This window comes from Talpa europaea (assembly GCF_964194135.1).
Source record: "Talpa europaea genome assembly, chromosome: 1".
Taxonomy (NCBI): domain Eukaryota; kingdom Metazoa; phylum Chordata; class Mammalia; order Eulipotyphla; family Talpidae; genus Talpa; species Talpa europaea.
This window is the reverse complement of record NC_140073.1, coordinates 33,322,079-33,338,930: the sequence shown is the minus strand read 5'-3', so window position 1 is coordinate 33,338,930 and position 16,852 is coordinate 33,322,079. Positions and strand designations below refer to the sequence as shown.

At 37.3% G+C, this 16,852-nt stretch overlaps 1 protein-coding gene across 2 annotated transcripts in view; it reads left to right on the top strand.

Moving 5' to 3' along the window:
• DENND5A (DENN domain containing 5A) overlaps positions 1–16,852 on the top strand; it is a gene marked incomplete at both ends in the record, with an annotated part of 98,528 nt that overhangs the window by 29,634 nt on the left and 52,042 nt on the right. Inside the window, 4 exons of one of the 2 annotated variants that reach the window (XM_084231074.1) lie at positions 4,861–4,932; positions 5,707–5,816; positions 7,909–8,566; positions 13,593–13,780. In XM_084231074.1, the coding sequence (XP_084087200.1) occupies positions 4,861–4,932; positions 5,707–5,816; positions 7,909–8,566; positions 13,593–13,780 (1,028 nt within the window). The remainder of the gene's footprint in view (positions 1–4,860; positions 4,933–5,706; positions 5,817–7,908; positions 8,567–13,592; positions 13,781–16,852) is intronic. The other variant, XM_084231075.1, reaches the window with a different exon arrangement.

Here is a 16,852-nt window from a genome sequence, read left to right as displayed (position 1 = left end):
AGCTAAAGTTACCTGACCAAGAAAATATGTTGAGAAAGAAGTGAACAAATCTGTCTCAAGGGTAAAACAAAGGAATAACAGGTGGTTTCTGTTGTTTTTCCAGTGAAAAGCATGGTAGGCAGCTTTCTTGGGTTAGTACCTTAGGAGAGGCCTTGTGGCTAGACAAAAATAGGGGGGTAGCTCACTGCATTCTGGGTTACTTATTTGTGAATTTCTGACTTGCAGTCACCTGGTGATAAGGGCAAGGTCCAGGCTATCTTTTCAAGGAACAGTTACTCAAGCTTAACATGCTGCAGGAGCTATAAATTTACTGCAATTATGTGTGCGTGAGGTGAGGGAAAGTGATAAGTAGATTGCAGTATTAGATAGTTTTCTGTAGCTGTCAAAACTTTGCTTGCTAACCTCACTGTGTGAGTTTGTTTTTTAGGATGTCTATTTAAAAAGTGCTGATAAGCAATGAAATAGTCATCTAAAATTAATAACTTGTTTAATTCTCATTTAGTGAGAAATTTGCATCTGTTTTGCAACCATCCCAGGCTGGTGGGTTCACCCACGGTTGGTTCTAGCAATTTGAAGGAGAATTTTGGAGCCCTTGGCATCAATTTGACAGGTTTTAACGATAAACAGGGGAAACAAGCTGGCAGGGAGACAGTAACTTGAGCCCCTGCGAATCTCCACAGTTTTCTGTGGATTTCTCTGGTGTTCTTTTCCTCTCACAGCTGTTCCACCATAGGCTCTAGGCTCAGATATGCACACTTGCACATGTGTACACACCCATGCTCAGGTGTGGTTCATACGTGCCCCACACCCATGCACCCTATATGTTAAAAAGATCAAGGCTGTAGGTGATAGCCACAGTGGCCAATGTCGTAAAAGCCTGACCTACTTCATTTACCCTACGGTGTCCCTTCCCTTTTACACTGTGCTTCGTCAGTTCAAGATGACTGGAGATGATCTCTGGTTTGTATAGGGGTTTAGAAATTATCTGGAAGACAAAAAGAATTGAAATATTGAGACAGCAAGTGAGTCGAAGACAAAACATAGCTGGTTCTTCAACATGTGCAAAAAATAGAAGTGTGAGTTGATGGTAATACTATTCTGATAGGCAGAATGTTTCAGGAGTGTTTGTAACAGGAGAGTGGCATCTATTATCGCAGGAAGTAAACTGATTATAGCATGAGTGGCACTGAATTGGTAAGCAGTGTCACCAACAGGATCAATTCCCGGACATCCCAGAACACCAGTATTCAAAGAATAGCATGATAACCTATTTGTATTCATTGCCAAAGGGAAAAAAAAAATCTATCACTCTTGCTGTGATATGAAATAGACTTTATATGGTTGATTGATGTGTTGAAGTGAAGCAGTCTGTGTGACACTTCTTTCTTAGCCCTGGAGAAAGGATAGCTCAGTTGCTTTCAGACAGTTCCGTGGGATAGCTTTGAATGCTTGAAATGTTTCGCTTGCAGCCTCTGCTTTAAAACCATGACAGGTTTAAAAATGATATGTTAAGCAACACTTAATTGCATTTTTTAAATTAAAAAAGTACTTAAAATTAAATTCTTTTTAATTAAACTTTTAATTTGAGATAATTATAGATTTTTATGCAGTTGTAAGATATACAGAGATTTCGATGAACATTTTCTGGTGATCTCTCAGATTACTTCAGGCAGAAGTTTTGAGGATATGATCTTTTTTTTTTTGTCTTAATCACATATGTGTATATGTTTAAAGGGAGAATTTTGATATGTTTCCCATCAACATGGGCTTCTCATGATAGGAAAGGAGAAAATGCAGCATCAGTCTAGAAAGCAGTTATTTTGTAGCACATATATTTTATCTTAGACTTTATGGAAACCTGCCCATTTAGGTTAATCTGTTAAGTGGTCAAATGTTTCCTGCCCAAATTAGGAGAAATGTGAAGCTATGGTTTCCAACTTTTTTGGGTCTTGGGTCTCTGAGAATCTGATGAGTATTGTGTGTTCTCTCCCCAGAAAAATGCATCTATCTTTACATAAAATTTTGTAAATCGTTTCAGAAAGTTCAGGCGTTCCTTTGTAGTTTCTCAGCATAAGCATCTCTTGTTTAGGGTTGTGCACATTAAGCTAATACCAATGGGCTAGTAGCAATACAAATGTCAGTTTGTTTCTGGTTTGGTAAAAGCAGAACAAGTAAACAAAGGACCTATTAGAAGTCCTTTTAAGGCTTGCAAGCTTAAAAAAATCTGTTATGATTTATTTAAACCCCTAGGGAGTATATTCAAAAAGATGAACCAACACCTAGCTGACTAACTTTTTAAGTTGCTGTTAGAAATGGGCCTTAGTTTTGATACCCATATCTACTGATATTTATGTACTTTGTATGTGTTGCACAAATAATTTGTTGTTGTTTCTAGGACAGTTGTGGTTGTGATGTCATATTCCTAATAGTCTTTGAATTTCCAATGGTATAAATAGTTCTTTATGCAATCTGTGACACATATGCAGGCTCCAGAAGATGGGTCCCATGTAGATGTTCTTTTTTCTTTTTTTTTTTTAAGATTTTTTTAAAATAAATATTTATTTATTTATACAAGCACTAGGTACAGTCAGAAGCGTGGGAGGGTGAGAGAATTCACGGACCCAGAGTGGGGAACAGAACAGGCAGACTGATGAAATACACTGCTGGGGGGAGCAGCGGGCGGCAGGGGAGGTCTGCACGCCATGTGGGACCCTCGCCCGGCGGCCAGGGATCGAACCGTTGCTGCAGAGGCTGCAGGCAGCTTTGCAACCCAGCGCTCAACCGCTGCGCCACCCGGGAGGCCCCATGTAGATGTTCTTGAGGCATTAAGTTATTTGCAAAGCTCAGTTCTCAATAAATGATGAAAGTTTGAATTGTTTTTAATAAAAATCTTAGTTTTGTGAATCTCCTTTTATTACTTTTTTGATACTTTATAGGATGATCGAAATGAACACAATTTGTTCTCAGGGCTCTCATACTTCTTTGTATACTTCCTTTCCCCTTGTAGTGAAAATACTATACTTCTGCTGCTGGTAGAGCTAATATACAGAAGGACTTTTGTGTACAAAACTTCTTTACTCAGCTTGTTTGAAGAAGGGACAGGAGTTGGACAGGTGTTAACAGGGACAGAGAATTTAAACATAACTTCCCCCTATGATTCATAATTTCTCCATGTTTAGACTACAAGTCAGCTTATGTTCACCTCTGGCTTCATTTGTCATCTCACTAGATGTTTAAAATTCTCTCCTTAAATAGTCAGCTGTTATATCCTTTGAATGTTTAGCACAGTTAGGGTGTACCTCATAGCTATCTTAGGGAAAGATGTATTCTAAAGCCTTTTCTTATATACACAATTCTATAGGGCATTGTTAAATACCATGATTCTTGTATTATGTTCAAATATTTTGTGGTTTTTACTGAGGAACGTTTCTAGCCTTGTAAGGAAGAAAATGAACAAATTGATATCTTAAAGTGAAGAAGCTGAGGAGGAAGATAGTTATCTTCTCTCAGATCTGAATGCAGTTTAAAAATACATTCTAAGAATTTCAGACAGTAGACAAGATCATTATGTCAGCTGCTTGCTCTTTAATTACGTTGTATAGTAAGTGCAGGCTTACCATGGGTGGCCTCTTTGCAGGTGTTACTGAGACTAGCTCTATCTACATAAGGCTTTGTAGCTGACTGCTGATTTTGCCAGTCTTTAGTGAAGATTACCAAATTTATTTTGAGAGATGATATTTGCTGAGAAAGAGTTTCAGAAAAATTAGTATGTATGAAATAAGGGATCAGGAAATGAGAGGAATTGAAATTGGGGTGTTTGCTTTATAATCAAAAAGAAGGTTGGGTTTTGTTAAAAGTCGAAAATTATCAGTAAGTCATTTTCTGATGATGATGGGTCAACAAAACAAGAGAAAATGGAAGTGAGGGTTTAGTTATAAAAGCAGTAACTTTGACTGGAATCACTATTAGTTTCTAGAACAGGTACCTTAGATTTACCATGAATTGTTTATTAGAAACTTTTGAGATACCTCTGGAATGATTTAAAGTAAAGGACTATATATGACTTCATGTTTATCCCAACCTTTTGTTGGTGAAGAATGCATCTTTCTTAATAACTACCAACCCTTTAGCTTCCAAATCAAAATGGAAAATGTGTAGTTGGAACAGAATTTATTCTGTTAACTAGAGGATGTTATTAGAATCCTGTGGAAGTATATCTGAATGGTTAGACCACATAGGCTGAAGATCTGGAGCTTTCTGGATAATAATCTCTCTTTGAAATGGTTATTTGCATATGTTCTTTTTCCTGTACATTTGACTTGAGGATAGGTGTTTGATCTGTTTCTTCTGTACCCCTTACACTACCTAAGGCTCTTATATACACAATTACTCAGTAAATAGGTATAGAATTCAGTTGAATTGATCATGTTTCCCACATATTTTTTCATAGCAAATACTATATCTATTTATTTGAAACATTTAGGTACATTAAATTTCCCCCCTACTCCCTACCTCCTTAGGAAAAGCAGTATTTGAGGCAGATAAAGCACTAGTGACTTTAAAGTAATTTGATAACTGCTTTACCTTTTGATCCTCCATTTCATGATACTCTATTGCAATTTTTTTGAACTCTGAATTGTGACCATTAGTAGGTCGTAGTTAGCATTTTTGCTTAGTGAGACAAGCAGCAATTATGAGAGGGCATCAGACATAGTAAGGGTAAGTATTTTGTGATATTTTTGTTTTAAGCAAATATATGTTATGTGTGTTTAATTTGTTTCATAGTGGAGTCATTCATGGTCAAAAGGTTTGAATACTACTACTTTGTTGTAATACTTTGTTATTTCATTTATCATATAGCATTATGCCAGTACATACAGGCTTCTAAAGCCAGGGATGGTGCCAGCCCTTTCATTTCAAGTACAACTGAAGGTAAAAATAAGCAAAATTGAGAACACTCAGAGCTTTCTGGTGGTTCTTACATGTGTTTCTTCAGTGGCATTTGGTATTCTTTGACATTCTAACTTCCTTGTATCTTTTTTGACCAGTAGATTTTTCACATTTATATCCTTCTAGGTGGTGGGTGCTTTGGTTCTTCCTCTTTTCACTTTAATGGTCTTGTTTCTGTATATACTAGAGGTTTTTTTTTTTTTTTTTCCTTAGGAGGGAAAAGGGAGAAACAAAGGAATTTCAGAAATTTCAAATTGTTCTGACCTAATAAAATAGTTCATTAGATTTACCTTGAAATCAGCTTTGTTAATATTTTTTAATCTTTCAGTCTCTTCATATTTTTTCAGAGATCATAGAAATGCATACTTCATCCTGAATTTAAAGTAATTTATGCTTCTATGATGATATCAGTGGATTTTGAGCAAACTGAATGTTGCTTTGAGGGGGGAATATGTTTACAATCTTTCAGCATTTCCCAGTTTTCTCCCTTTTTTCTCAAGAAAATTAATCTTTGGATTTAATTTCATTGTGAAGAAAAGACAGCTAGTGGTGCCCAATATTAACCATTCTAAACTTACTCAGCTTTTTTAGTGACTTAATAACCTTAATAATACCTTTCCTGTTCTTAAATGGTTGGCATACTAACCCCTTTGCCTTCATTTCTGTACTTTGCTGGACTACCAAGCTCAGGCATGCATAATCCCCTGATTTAAAGGAACTTTGTGGAGATGATTTGCTCTGTTCTTTTTCTTGCAGGAGAAAATTTTGAGCAGACACCATTGAGACGAACATTCAAATCTAAGGTCCTTGCAAGATATCCTGAGAATGTAGAATGGAATCCCTTTGACCAAGATGCAGTGGGAATGGTCAGTATTTGTTAACTACAAGTATGAGATAATTTTCAGAGTAATTTATAGTAGGATTGTCAGTACGTACTTTAGTAGCAGTGGTTTCACCAAGTAATAGCTTTTCAAGGGGTTTATGCATAGTGTTCATAATTCTACATTTTGATCACTATATAAAAATATTAGAAGTCATGGTGTGTTTCTTATGTGTCAGACAAGTATATAATAGTGAGTCAATAACCTTTTTTATTTGTGGTGCTGAGCTACTGAGATTACCAGACGAATAGGCTAAGGGAATTTTCTCTTAATTTATATTTTATAGTATTTTTGTTTCATCATAATTTTATTTTTTATTATTTAATTATTTTATATATTTTTTTTACATCATTTTTCATTTTTGCACAATGTATGCATTTTCATCTTGGTTATATTCCCCATACAATTCCCACCCCCTCCCTTATTTTGACCCTAATCCCTCATCATAATTTTAGATTGGATAGCATTTAAAATATCATAGAAGAATACTGCTATGAATAAGTCAACCTTTATTGAGTAACCAACTTGTGCTAAGAGCTGTGTAAAGAATTTCACATGAATTAACTAAGTTAATCCTTACAGTACCCTTTATATAGATAATATTAAACACACACACAAACAACAAACATACGCACATTTTACAAACAAGGAAAAAAAGATCTAAAGAGGTTAAGTAATATGTTCAAGGTCATATGGCTAAGAAACTGTTGAGCTGGAGTTTGAACACCATGTTTGGTTCCAGAGCTCTGCTCTTAACCATATCTTATAATCTTATGACCATATCATATAATGCCTTTATTACATTTTTGGTAGCTTTTTATTTTAGAGTATGAACTTGTTTGATGCATGCAGCAGCCCTGTGGAGTGGGCAGAGTAAACTGTATCATATTCATTTCACAGTTAGAGAAACTGAATCTTAGAAAGCTCAAGATTTTTTGACTTCTGGTTCAAGTGCTTATTTCATTCTAACATGCTATCTTCTAGAAACATGTAGGCTTTGGGAAGTCAAGTTCAAGGCTAATAGATATAACATAATGTAGGTCCTTGTATTTGTTAATCCATACTGCTGACAGTTCATTTGTATAGCCAGGTTTGTGTAAAACTGAAAAATGGGGACTGATTGATTCAGGTCAGTTTAAATAACTATCCAGTTTCTTTATATAACCCATATGAGTTAAAGTGAAAAGAGGTGCACCTTTTTCCTAATTATGTCATTTCTTGGCTCTATATGAAAGAACACCTTTTTTGATATGAAAGAAGGTGTTTTTTTTTAAATTTTTTTAAAAAAGATTTATTTATTTATTTATTTATACACTGGGTACAGTCAGAAGCTTGGGAGGGTGAGAGAATTCACCAGAGCCAGACTGGGGAACAGAACAGGCAGACTGATGAAATACACTGCTGAGGGGAGCAGCGGGTGCAGCAGGAGAGGTCTGTCTCGCTCTGTGGGACCCTTGCCGGTGGCCGGGGATTGAACGGGCACTGCAGAGGCTGTGGGCAGCTTTGCAGTCCAACGCTCAACAGCTGCGCTACCAGGGGAGGCCCATGAAAAAAGGTTTTATTGATGATAGAATCAGGTGAGCTTGTAGCTTCAAAATCTTTATTTTTAGGTACAGAGTTGCATCTGTCTGGCTTTTAGATAGCAGTCTAGCATTGTCTCCTAATACATGTTGTCATGCTTAACCACATACCTATATTCTCCAAGCTTTCTTTTACCTCCTTATCTTTGTGCATTTTCTTTCTGTCTCTGAGACACTTTCCCCCTCTTATCTACCTGATAAATTCTAGCATAATCTCATTTGTAAACTTTCTGATGTTCCTAGGCTTATTTGACTGACCTGTGTCACCCTGGCACTTAATTAGCATATATTTCTGTATAGCCCTGATACCTACATCATAATTTTATCTATTTGTGTGTTTTATATTAGATCGGGAGAGCTCTAGGGCAGATATTTTGCTGTGTTCTTAATATCCCAAACATCCCGAACAGTACATGGTGTATAAATAGTGATTGTGTTCTAAAAAGAGGATCAGTAGTGAGTGTTTTCAGCACTTGTTTCCTTATTGTCTTTTGCAGCTGTGCATGCCCAAAGGGCTGGCATTCAAGACCCAGGCTGATCCCAGGGAGCCCCAGTTCCATGCCTTTATTATCACAAGGGAGGATGGCTCTCGAACATTTGGGTTTGCCCTCACATTTTATGAGGAGGTGACTAGCAAGCAGATCTGCAGCGCAATGCAGACCCTCTACCACATGCATAATGCTGAGTATGATGTCCTACATGCTCCCCCTGCTGATGGCCGAGATCACAGTGGCATGGAGGATGGTGAAGGCACTCCTGGCACCAAGCTGCAGCGCTTCAACTCCTACGACATTAGCCGGGACACACTCTATGTCTCTAAGTGTATCTGCCTCATCACACCCATGTCCTTCATGAAAGCATGTCGGAGTGTGCTGGAGCAACTTCACCAGGCAGTCACTTCACTTCAGCCTCCTCCACTGCCCCTGGAGAGCTACATATACAACGTACTGTATGAGGTGCCACTCCCACCTCCTGGCCGGTCCTTGAAGTTTTCTGGGGTGTATGGGCCAATAATTTGCCAGAGACCAAGTACCAATGAGCTTCCCCTATTCGACTTTCCTGTCAAAGAGGTCTTTGAACTGCTTGGGGTGGAGAATGTGTTTCAACTTTTTACTTGTGCCCTTCTGGAGTTTCAAATCCTACTCTACTCACAGCGTAAGTCAGTGCTTACATTCCCCCCCCACCCCCACCCCATAGGTCTCCTTTCTCTGAATAGCAGGTACAGTGGGGCTGACTGTAAAGATCAAGGGCTGTTTCACTTTAAGCAAAACCCAGATCTTTTGCAGTTAGGTGTTGGGTGACAAACTGATAGAACATGAGAGGGCTACTATTTCTGATTAACTACAATTATGGCCTTTTTTCTGGACAGTGCAGTCTGGGATGTGAACCTCCTGACATTCCTTCTGACTAATGCTAAAAAGAGGGGCAGGAGGTTGTAGTTTTGGGAAGCTGACTTTCCATCAGTTCTGTCCTGTCATTCTGTAGGATAATTTCTCCCCCTTTTTCAGCCTGACAATAAAATCAGGGATTCACAAATGATGATTCTTCATATTTTTAGAAAAAATATTTTTTTTTTTAAGAAAATGAGGAGATGTTTCTTCTTTCTACTGTTTGTTATAATTGAGTAAAGTTATATAACAAGAAGCTAAGTGAAAGTGGGCAACAGATTTGGATAAAATAAAGTATATCAGAAGGAAACAAATGCTAATTAAATGAGCCAGCAAGTTACATAAAATTAACTAATTCAGTGCATATTTATTGTGAACTTGCTGTGTCTATGCATTGCTCTAGGGCCTGGAAAAACAGTGGTCGACAAAGCTGATAAAAAAAATTCTTGCTTGATGGAACTTATATGTTGGTGGTGAAAGAGACATGATTAAATACATAAATAAAATATGTAGTATATGAGGTGGTAATTGGGTCTGTGGAGAAAAAACTAAACAGGAAAGAGAATACTGTTTAGGGAAATTTTTAATAGTGGATAGGTTTTCAATAGTGGGTAGGTTAGACCTCTCTAAGTGACCTGGGTTAATATTGTAGGAAAAGTATTCTAGGCAAAAGACATAGGAAATATAAAGGTTCCAAGATAAAAATGTGCTTCATATGGTCAAGAACAGTGAGGAAGCTGGCTGGTTGTAGAGGGAGAGTAAGTAGTAGATGGTGGTAGAGATTTAATGGGATGCCAGATTGTACAGTCTTATAGGCTATTGGAGAAATTTGTTACCCTGAGATGTATACCATTGGAGATTTTAAGTTTTTTGACTTTTTATTTTGAAATAATATCCAGCTTATAAAAAGTTGCAAGAAGTGTCATGTACACTCTTCTATAGCTCACCAGTTGTTAATGTTTGATCATATTTATTGCTCTCACTCTGTATGTCTCTGTACATTTGTGAATTTAACTAAACCACTGAGCCACTGTTAGTGAGTCTTTTTGCAGTGTTCAGTTTTGGTGTTAGAGAAAAAAGTCTTTTTCTGCTCCTTTTATTTTACCATTTACTTACATTTGGTTAAATTATGTAATCAGTAATTTCAGGTAACACAAACAAGTTTAGGATAAATGCAACTGACTTTTGTTATGCATTCATTAATTTTTTTATTGTAAAAGTGATGTCAAAGAATTTGACATTTTATTGTCAAAGAATTTATAGTTAAAACAATTACAAGGGGAATAAAGTGAAATCTCCTTCTCTCCTTCCTGTGGTAACCAGAACACCAAATTTCTGTGTATCCCTAATGACAGTAATAATTTTTATTTATTTAAAAATATTTATTTATTGCATAGAAGAACTGGGGTGTAGGCCAGAGGTGTGGGGGGGTGAGATGATTCACCAGAGACAGAGTGGGGAGCAGGACAGGTGGATTTACTGAAATAGAATGCTAAGGGGAGCAGTGGGCGAGTCAGGAGAGGTCCGCTGCACCATGTGAACGTCTCTCTTCACAGAAGTATGCAAGGATAGTTTATACTTCAGTTTCTAATGCCCTGTAGTTTTCTAAGAGTGGATTTATTTGTAATGATGACAAGTCTGTCTTTCTCTGCACAGAGACAAGTCATAAAAATGTTCTGATTCTTCCCATTTCACGAGGCATTGGTGGTTGTAATGCCACTATGCTTTGCATTACCTTCTTTTGTTAAAAGTAATTGTTAATTGCAATAACTTGGGAGCTTTGAGAGAACCCATACAGTTGCCTGGGACTTTAGTATCTTTCAATAATTCCGATTGCCTGAAACTCTTTGGAAGCAGATGACCTTCATCTGCTTCTGTTTATTGGTTTCAACTTGCAATGGTGAGCACAGAGAGAGGCAATGGCAAAGAAGTACTGATTTTTACCTTTCGTACTGGTATATATATTTTTATTTTTTATTATTATTGTTTAAATTTTTATTTATTCATGCATACAAGAATAGTGTACAGGCCAGAGGTGCGGGGGCTGAGAGGACCCACTGGAGACAGAGTGGGGAACAGAATAGGCAGACTGACTGAAATACACTGCTGAGGGGAGCAGCGGGTGAGACAGGAGAGGCCTGCTGTACCATACAGGTCACCTCCCTGGCCAAGGATCGAACTCGTGCTGCAGTGGCCGTGGATGCTTCATAGTGCTGTGCTTAACCTCTTGTACCACCGGGGAGGCCTCTGTACTGGTATATAGAAACTATTGCTTACAGCTTTTGGGGTCAGCATCCGAGTATCCTAAATAACATTTGCTGGATGCCTAAGGCATTGTTTATTTGGCCTTTCTTCAAGATAGAATGTTACTTTTTTTAAAATACAAAAATATAGGGGAAAGAAACCCACAACTCAAATAGACCAGACAGGCCATAAAATTCCAAATTTCCATTGTTTATAAAGCCAAACCATGTAAATGGGGAAGCACTTTAATCTTGAAAGAGGAGATTATCTCTCCCCCCAGAAGTGTTTTTGTAAGACCCCCTATTTCAAGGAATTCTTCAAGGATTTTAATTCGCATCAAATAAAGTTATCTACTTAAGTAGAAATAAATAAACTGTGTTTCAGATACTAGATTAGACTCATCCTGAAGATTAGGGAAAAGCCAGAACTAGATTTTTATGCTATTGGAAAACTTGCTTTTAGGGAACAGAGAAGGCCCTTTCCTTCAGACTTCCTGCTTTTATTGTTTTTTTTTTTTTTTTTTAATTCAGAAATGGGGTGTGTACACTAAAGGGAAGGGGAGATTATTCAATGTAGTATTTATTCAAAATAAATGTTTAAGACCCAGTTGTTGGGACATAGATCTTCAGCTTTAAATATCACTTGAAAGTTTTCGCCCACACTTTAACATTCTTTTGATTCATCTTAATGTTGAATTTTAAAGTAAATTCTTATGATGGCTGAGATTCTCAAGATTATTGCTCTTGAGTAGATTATTTACAGATATTCATATCTAAAAAGAGCTGAAAAAATACAAGAATTGGTCTTACCCTGGTCTTACCCTAGAATTCTTTTTAATAATTGTTAGTGTATTCATAGAACGGAAAGATTTTAGCAGAAAGCAGATAAACAAAATTGTCCAAGTGTCCCATGGGATTGTGGTATTGCAGAAGAGAATAAAGGTAGAGCTGGCAGTAGTTTAAATGTTATTACTATTATTGCTTACTTTCACATAGGAACTAAACAGTTTCTCTGAAAAGATATCTAAATTAGATAGATTATCTAATTTAATCCTTGAAAGAGTTGTTTTTTTAATTTGGGAAGTGTTTTTGTAGTTGCCTCAGTTGGGGGAGGGTCGCAAAATAGTTTTCAATATGGAAATGATGCTGTGTGTTTGCAATGAAAAAAATAAGATAGACTGTTATCTTGAACCCTTTAGCCTGCCTCTGATTTTTAGTAAATGTGAAAAGCTTGTACTGTTGTCTTTCTGCTAAACCAGTTGTGCTTTGTTTTTTTATAACCACTGGTGATCAAATTCCTGAGCTCAGCTGCACCCACCAATTAATTACCTTGCTTGTGCATAAGGCATTTACCTATAGAACACTAACTTGTTTGAGATGATGAGATTTTACACAGTAATTTCTATTTGTTTGCATTATTAATTTTAAAAAACTATTTTTAGATCAGCTTTGTTTAGCCAGGAACAAGGTGATAATCAGCTTTCAAAGCTTTATTAGTGAGCAAATACATAATTCTTTGTTAAATTTCTACCTAGTTGACATGTATAGCTTTTGCTCACTTCCTATTCATTGTTCCTCATTTTTCTGGAAAGGTTTTGTCGTATATGAATGGGTTTTTACTTTGTAAAACTGTTTCTACCCTTATGAAAAAGTTCATTTGAAATCAGCCATCTCAGAAAATATTATTCATATAATTTTAAAACTTCTTCATTGTCCTTAAATGCTTGAAACCATCATAACATTTCTGAATAGTAACTTATTAAATATCAGTTTTAATCAATCCATTTTGTTGACTTCTCCAGTATATTTGTTAATCTTTTTTTTTAAATAGAACATATCTAGAAGTTGCATTCTAAAAAAAAGCTAAACTTTGAGCATAAGCCTTTCTTTCCAAGCTGATATCTATAACCTAGAAGAAGAGTTTTGATTCATGAAAGTCAATTTTCTGGATCTTTCAAGTTCAGGAGGCTTTTTACTGAAGGGTTTAAAACAACACTTTGTGTTAATCTGATTCAGGAAAGTTTGCCAGATGGAGGGCAGACTTGACTAATGTGGAAAACCAATTTCTGATTGGGTAGTTTTTTGGTCTTGATTTTGAAGGCAAAGCTCAACTCTATAGAATGCAGATGCTTCTGAGTGGCAAATGAACCTGTTTTGGCTTCTATGCTGAATGGAGACCTAGACCACTTTGTTTTTTTTTGTCGCAGTTTCCTCACCCCTTTTCTGCTTAAGAGAATTTCCTTAAAATTCTCAGTTTCAGTTTTTGGAGCAAGGTATCTATTTATGATTTCTATTGTATTTTCATATGCAGTTTTCTACTAGCAGGGATGTATGTGTGTGGAGGAGGGCATATTTCAACTTGTGGTCCACTGATGTCTCTGGGGTGTCTCTCCTAACATCCACAGGGAACATACTGTGAGTGTACCCTTGGTGAAGTTTAGCCTTATCCTTTCCAAATGTGAAATTGTACTGAAGGTTTTAACATACTAGTTGGGGAAAAAAGTATCTTGTTTTTGACTGTGTGTGTAATTTTTTTTTTTTTTAACCTAGATTACCAGAGACTGATGACTGTGGCGGAGACAATTACAGCTCTCATGTTTCCTTTCCAGTGGCAGCATGTCTATGTCCCTATTCTCCCAGCTTCTCTCCTACATTTCTTAGATGCTCCTGTTCCATACCTGATGGGTTTGCATTCTAATGGCTTGGATGACCGGTCAAAGCTGGAGCTGCCTCAAGAGGTGAGAAAAAGTAGTGTTGGGTGCTGGTGTCTCTGCTCTGCTCCTGGAAGGGGGAAAGAAGGGTTTGGGATGAGCATAGGAGGTGTTACTGAGTGTAGTTAACATGAATAGCCTTCCAGGAAAAATAAAAATAATAAAAACAATGAACACTTACCTCAATTCCTATCACTCTAGGAACACTTGTCATCTTTGTCACCTGCATACTTCATTGTAATCTCTGTGTTTATACTGTTATGAAATGTCTTTTTCATGTACATTTTTTCAAACAGTACTTTACATACTTTTAAAGACATTAGAAAATATTTTATTCTGTAAAACCTTAAACCTGCAAAAGTAGCATTATGAATCTTTGTGTTCTTAGTACCCAGCTTCAACAGTTGTCATACATATTAAATTGTATTTAGCTTCTGTCCCTTCTGATCCCTATTATTTTAAGGAAAAGCCATATAAGACAATTTTATAACTGTTTAAGTGATCAGACGTAGATTAATAAATACATGGTGTTCTTTTATAGATCACAGTTGATCTATACAAGTTAACCTGAACTGATTCTTGTGGTACTGAACCAGTTGAGAATACTTTTCCTCTCTTGCTGTGAGGATGGTCTGTTCCTCTTTCCTGTTGTTTCAATTGCCAAAATCATTTATTAAAAATATGTGTCTGGGGCCTCCCCGGTGGCGCAGCGGTTGAGCGCTGGGTTGTGAAGCTGCCTGCGGCCTCTGCGGCGCCGGTTTGATCCCCGGCTGCTCCCCGGCCACCAGAGGAGGGTCCCACATGGCGCGCAGACCTCTCCTGCCGCCCGCTGCTCCCCTCAGCAGTGTACTTCGGTCCTTCTGCTTGCTCTGCTCCCCACTCTGGCTCTGGTGAATTCTCTCACCCTCCCGCGCTTCTGACTGTACCCAGTGCATGTATAAACAAAAAACAAACAAACAAATAAATAAATAAATAAAACATGCCTCTATTAAAAAAATATTAAAAAAAATCAGATTATTAAAAATATGTGTCTGTCCCTTTCCTACTATATTCTAAAATAAATTTAAAGCATTATTAGAAATAAGACTGTTTCATTTTCTGTTTTCCTAAAATTATCAATAGAATTCTCTGCCTTTTTAATGTCATTTTGAGACCGGTATGAAATAAGCTGGAGAAAGGGCTTTCCTCCTCTGAATTTCTTAGTTATTAGAAAGGCCTGGGAAGAGGACTTTGGAATAATCATATACTGATGTCAGCAAGACTCTTTTTCTTCTCTCTACAAAAAAATCTGTGTGTGTGTGTGTATCGGGGGGTGAGGAGTTAGAATTTTGTGTCTAACTTATGAATATGATGAGTACGGGGACCTCTAAAGAAGAGAGTGTTCTCATGGACCTTACCAGAGCTCATGTCATTGGGTATATCTGGGCAGCATCCCTGATGAACACCCTTGATGATTTTGAATCATAATATTTATATTTAAATTATAGTCTATATTTAAATTATAGTCAAATACATATCTTTACTTTCTCATCCTCTTTTTTATTTCTATTTTTTTTTTTTATAGAGGCATGTTATTTATTTATTTATTTGTTTGTTTGTTCATACATGCACTGGGTACAGTCAGAAGCGCGGGAGGGCGAGAGAACTCACCAGATTCAGAGCGGGGAGCAGAGCAGGCAGAAGGACCAAGGTACACTGCTGAGGGGAGCAGCGGGCGGCAGGAGAGGTCTGCGCGCCACGTGGGACCCTCCTCCGGTGGCCGGGGAGCAGCTGGGGATCGAACCAGCGCCGCAGAGGCCGCGGGCAGCCTCGCAACCCAGCGCTCAAACGCTGCGCCACCGGGGAGGCCCTCTCATCCTCTTTTGCTTTCAGAATTAAAACATCTTCCTTGTAGATTCTTCCATGTTTACCCCTTTTGCTCCTTTGATTCTATGTAACTTGATGGTATTTGGGGTGCGATAAGATTAAGGAAGAAAAGATCTAAAGTGACCTCTTACTAATTAAGGTTTTAAGGGGTTTTATTCTTCTTTTGTATGTGTCCTTATTACTCTACCAATAAATATGCATGAAGAGAAAGTATCGAAGTTTGGAGAATTTTTCTGTTGTTTGCTTTAAGCAAATACATGTTTAATATAGACAGTTACTCTTTGTAAACTCAATTATAATTTTGTAAAATCAAAGAAGAGCAACAAGAACTAGTTTTGTTTGTGTATAAAAGATGTCATCCTACACCCCTTTGGGTTCTTCTATCCTGGCAAATAATCAAACATCAGACAGACTGATAAGAGAAAAAGTCAGGAAGTTTAATAATATGTATACCTTGGATGTACATGGGAAAGGCCCACATCAATGAGTACATGGCTTCAGATGCCATCTTAAATAGGTTGATTAGCCAAGAAAGACTGTGGGGGACAAAGGTTAGGCCAGTTAGGGAGATTACCAGGCAAGGCACAGGAGACAAAAGTATATAGATTAAGTTTGCCTTCTCCTTTGAAAAGAGATAAGGAGATTAGGTTTTCGGGTGATTATCTTTTTCTAAGTCAACTTCCACCCAGCTTGAAGAGCCCCTCCCATGCAATCAACATTTTGCCAAAAAAGTTTTATTTTGGGGTGGCCAATTTTTGTTCCTCTTATATATGCTACATGTGTAATGCAATATATAGGTCACTAGGCAAGACACCCAATTTCTCAGTTTTATTTTCATCTTTGGCATCAGCTTGCTGTATATTTGGAGCAAGTTCTGTTCCCTGAAAACATCTCTTAGCATCATTCTTTGTGTGCGTCATGTCAGTATATGGAGAGGTTGCTGGGGTACAAAATTTCTTAGTAGAACTGTCTAGAAACTGCATTGTTTGAAAAGCCCAAATTTTTGCTCTATTCTGGGGTATTGTAACATTCCATTTTTGTAGTGTTCCCATAATTGCTTCATTCTTTGCCTCTGCCTGTGGTTTACTTGGGAAGGAGTGGTGACAGTGGCATTGTGGAATAGGGTATCAGAGTTGCATTTAATCTACATTATCCCTCTGAAGGTCACATATTTGTGTAGCAAATACATAGATGGATATTTTCTACCTTGAGTTTTAGCAGATAACCTCAGGT